Source organism: Triticum aestivum, chromosome 7B (genome assembly GCF_018294505.1).
Source record: "Triticum aestivum cultivar Chinese Spring chromosome 7B, IWGSC CS RefSeq v2.1, whole genome shotgun sequence".
Lineage (NCBI taxonomy): Eukaryota > Viridiplantae > Streptophyta > Magnoliopsida > Poales > Poaceae > Triticum > Triticum aestivum.
Window position 1 is genome coordinate 291,869,433 of NC_057813.1, and position 4,310 is coordinate 291,873,742.

The 4,310-nt window shown below is 42.1% G+C and overlaps 1 protein-coding gene across 1 annotated transcript; it reads left to right on the forward strand.

The window, feature by feature from the left end:
- The first annotated feature begins 241 nt into the window (after positions 1-241).
- LOC123157999 (ABC transporter F family member 1) lies at positions 242-3,495 on the forward strand. The gene is made up of 5 exons (XM_044576153.1): positions 242-605; positions 1,107-1,180; positions 1,268-1,478; positions 1,571-1,805; positions 2,271-3,495. The coding sequence occupies exons 1-5, from the start codon at positions 399-401 to the stop codon at positions 3,320-3,322; spliced, it is 1,779 nt and encodes a 592-aa protein (XP_044432088.1). The 5' UTR covers positions 242-398; the 3' UTR covers positions 3,323-3,495.
- The last annotated feature ends 815 nt before the right edge of the window (positions 3,496-4,310 follow it).

The following is a 4,310-nucleotide window of genomic DNA, read 5'->3' on the forward strand; positions in this document are numbered from 1 at the left end:
GTTTTTTTGATATAAAGATTATTTTTTTAGACAGGGTATTATAGTTTTTTTTTGAGGGGTAGATATTTTAGATTTTTTTTAGGTGTAGGTATTTGAGATTAGGTATATACTCCAAGGCTATCCCGCCCGCGGAAATGGAAGAGAAGCCCAGATAAAAGCCCCACGGCCCGGTCCGAGTAAGTTGACCAGCCCACCAGTAGTGAGCGGAGGAGGCAATACAAGTAGCACTTGTCTTCTCCATCCCAACTCCTCTCTCCACACCACAAGCCGCCGCCACCGCCCGCTGGGAGGGGAATAGAAATCGTGTATCGTAGGGTTGCGCAAATCGCCGCCTCCAGCAACCAATCCCCAACCCTCGAGCTATCTAACTATCCCGATCCCGATCCCGATCTCCTACCATGGTGTCCGATGCCAGCAAGAAGAAAGCCGCGCAGAAGAAGGCCGCCGCCGCCGCCAAGAGGGGAGCCAAGTCCAGCGCCGCTGCCTCGTCCTCGTCGGCGTCGTCAGCGGCCGATAAGGCCGCCAATGGCGTAGCGGCCCTTAACTTATCCGATCGGACATGTACCGGGGTCCTGGCTTCGCATCCGCTCTCCCGTGATATCCACGTACGTTAAGATCCGATCCCCTTTTCCTTCTTGTTACTATTCATCCATCGTTGCAAACCTTTTTTTTCTTCTCTCGCCGCACGGATTAGTTCCACCCCCAGTGATAGAACACAAGAGTATGTATATCCTCGTCGTTCATCGCCAGATATGATATACCTATATCGAGTGAAAAATAGATTGCTAGATCCATGTTAAATCACTTGTGATTTCTTGGCTCTTTATATATGACCCATTCATCTCTTCTCGACGTGGAACAGTGTGGTCGTATTAGCCACTTTCCTGGTCCGTTGTATCCTGTAACCTATCTCGTACCAATATTATGTATATGTAAACAAGAAATAATACTCGAGTTGATATGCCAAATATGCTGGGATGTGGGGCCATGCCTACATAGTTCTTCAATGCGAATATCTGATCTAGCATCATCTCCGTCCCTCCTTCATACCAGTTGATTACTTCAATACTTTGTTGATTTCCTAATATAGTATTTGTATGTTGCAGATTGAGTCCCTTTCATTAACATTTCATGGACATGACCTTATTGTGGATTCAGAATTGGAGCTTAACTACGGGAGGTATAGTTTATACATCCGTTTATTTTCATTTCATTACAACCATGTATCCTTCTGGAGCACTTAATTGATGGTTTTATTTAACCTCAGGCGGTATGGTTTGCTCGGCTTAAATGGTTGTGGGAAATCTACCCTTCTCACCGCAATAGGCTGCAGGGAACTCCCCATTCCTGAACACATGGACATACATCATCTTACTCGTGAGATTGAGGCTTCTGACATGTCTGCGCTGCAAGCTGTTATCTGTTGTGATGAAGAAAGAGTGAAGTTGGAAAAGGAAGCTGAAATTTTGGCTGCACAGGTTAGCTATTGAACTTCCATCTTTGTATTTGCCCATTGTCCGCATTTCATCCGGGTCCATATAATTGCTTACACTTGCTGCTGACTATTTAGGATGATGGTGGCGGTGAAGCTTTGGATCTTGTATATGAGCGGTTAGAAGCAATGGATGCATCAACTGCTGAAAAGCGTGCTGCTGAGATATTGTTTGGTCTAGGTTTTGACAAGCAAATGCAAGCAAAGCCAACACGAGATTTTTCTGGGGGTTGGCGTATGAGGATTGCATTGGCAAGGGCGCTGTTCATGAACCCGACCATCCTTTTGCTTGATGAGCCAACCAACCATCTTGGTGAGTATGAAACAAATGAAACTGCACTTGAACATGTATTTTAAGTGGAAATGATGTGTTCTTTTTTGTATTGCTTGACTATCGTTAACATTTTTCTTCGATATAAAATCTTTGGGTGTGTCTAGGGCACATCTAGATGTGTCCTAGTTATTGCACATCTAAGTGACTAAATCAAGCATAGAAAGAAAGTAAAAAAGAAAATACCCACACAAATCTCCACGTAAGATCAATGACTTAGGACTTAGATGTGCAATACTTATGGCACATCTAGATGTGCTTTAGCAAAACTGAATCTTTGGCTAATGTGACACACATCCTTCTACCTCACAAAGTTATATGGTACTACTATACATAATCTTGTTTCTCTTACATAAGAGGTTCTAGTGGACTTTCCTGCATAGCTTGGTGGTCAGTTGTGCTTACTTTCGAAAACAACCTAATTTTTTTTTTTGCCTTTGTTTGCAGATCTTGAGGCTTGTGTCTGGCTGGAAGAGAAATTAAAGAACTTTGAGCGTATACTTGTTGTTATCTCGCATTCCCAAGATTTTCTAAATGGAGTGTGCACTAACATCATCCACATGCAGAACAAGACCCTCAAGTTATATACTGGAAATTATGACCAGTATGTTCAAACTCGCTCTGAGCTTGAAGAGAATCAAATGAAGCAGTACAAATGGGAACAGGAACAGATAGCTAATATGAAGGAGTACATTGCACGATTTGGTCATGGATCTGCGAAGCTTGCTCGTCAGGCTCAGAGCAAGGAGAAGACTCTTGCAAAGATGGAGCGTGGTGGTCTCGCTGAGAAGGTTGTCAATGACAGGATTCTTGTTTTCCGCTTTACAGATGTTGGCAAACTCCCACCACCAGTGCTGCAGTTTGCTGATGTCACATTTGGTTACAGTCCGGATAATCTCATCTACAAGAACCTTGACTTTGGTGTTGACCTTGACTCGAGAGTTGCACTGGTCGGTCCCAATGGGGCAGGTAAGAGCACACTTCTGAAGCTCATGACAGGTGACCTATCTCCGTTGGATGGCATGGTCAGACGCCACAACCACCTACGCATTGCACAATTCCATCAACATCTCACTGAGAAGCTGGACCTGGACATGCCGGCCCTGCAGTACATGATGAGGGAGTACCCTGGGAATGAAGAGGAGAAGATGAGAGCTGCAATTGGCAAGTTTGGCCTGTCAGGAAAGGCACAGGTGATGCCAATGAAAAACCTGTCTGATGGGCAGAAGGCCCGTGTCATTTTTGCTTGGCTAGCATTTAGGCAGCCACAGATGCTGTTGCTTGATGAGCCGACAAATCATCTTGACATTGAGACCATTGACTCACTTGCTGAGGCATTGAAGGAATGGGACGGGGGGTTGGTCCTGGTGAGCCATGACTTCAGGCTGATCAATCAGGTTGCTCAAGAGATCTGGGTCTGTGAGAACCAGGCGGTGACTAGGTGGGAAGGCGATATCATGGATTTCAAGCAACACTTGAAGAAAAGGGCTGGTCTCTAGATTTCCTGTCTTTTCCTTCTCTCGGCTCTTTGGAGATCTAGACAACCCAAAGTTTTGCCTCTGTATCAGAAAAGCTTCCATCATTTAGCGCGACAAGTACAAGTACTATTGTATCACTTAAAACATATCTTCTCTACGCTATTTTATAACCAGACGATCCGTATTTAATTTCATATCTTTAACATTGTTGATCCATGATGGTTTGTTTTGCTCTGTGGTTCTAGATTTGAAGATTATCATTTTATAAGGTGATGAGATGTAGACATATTTCATTCAATTGTTATGTTCAAATTTGTATTTGTACAATTCTACGTCTGTTACACCCTTAATTGTACGGTTCTAGGAACTTGCATCTGGGTAGTATCTAATTTTGGACGACGGACATCCTCGTACCAGAAAATATAGTACTCCTTAAAAAAAATTATCGTTTGTAGTAGACATGCACCTACAAAAATGTATCTACTACAAATGCCTTTATTGTTATATTACTATGCATGATCATATAGTTGACGTAGTATTTATGGCTCAGCCATCGTTTATCATGGTTTATCATTATCATACATGCACATCCTGATACACTGCAAATACATTCATATAGTCATGTTTCAGTAGTATAAAAAAGAGGCAAAAAAAGTGTAACAAAAAAATAAGAGGAAAAAAAGAAGGGGCAATGTTACTTCTTTTTTACTTGTGGTTCAAAGTAATATCATGTTTTTGAAAGTGTTTTTTGTTGTCACTTTTATATACTAGTGGCAATATTTCGTTATAGAACATTTGTTTGTTTTAATGATGGGCTTCCTCAAATGCCCGCTCATGTATTGCGTGAGGTTGAAAAAGCTGAAGTCCGTTAAAAAGTATAAATCAATTGCTTAACTTGCCATCAGGGTTGTATATGATTAATACATTGTGTGAAGAAAATGGAGCATGAAAAAATTATATGATTTTGTAGGATAGTGTTTTTTAGCATTTTTTATTTTGAAAGGCACGA

What these genes read in the sequence shown, in the direction of transcription:
- LOC123157999 (XM_044576153.1), top strand. Translation starts at nt 399, where the DNA reads ATGGTGTCCGATGCCAGCAAGAAGAAAGCCGCGCAGAAGAAGGCCGCC. An exon ending in CGCTCTCCCGTGATATCCAC is followed by an intron (nt 606 to 1,106) that starts GTACGTTAAGAT and finishes TGTATGTTGCAG; the next exon opens with ATTGAGTCCCTTTCATTAAC. An exon ending in TGAGCCAACCAACCATCTTG is followed by an intron (nt 1,806 to 2,270) that starts GTGAGTATGAAA and finishes CTTTGTTTGCAG; the next exon opens with ATCTTGAGGCTTGTGTCTGG.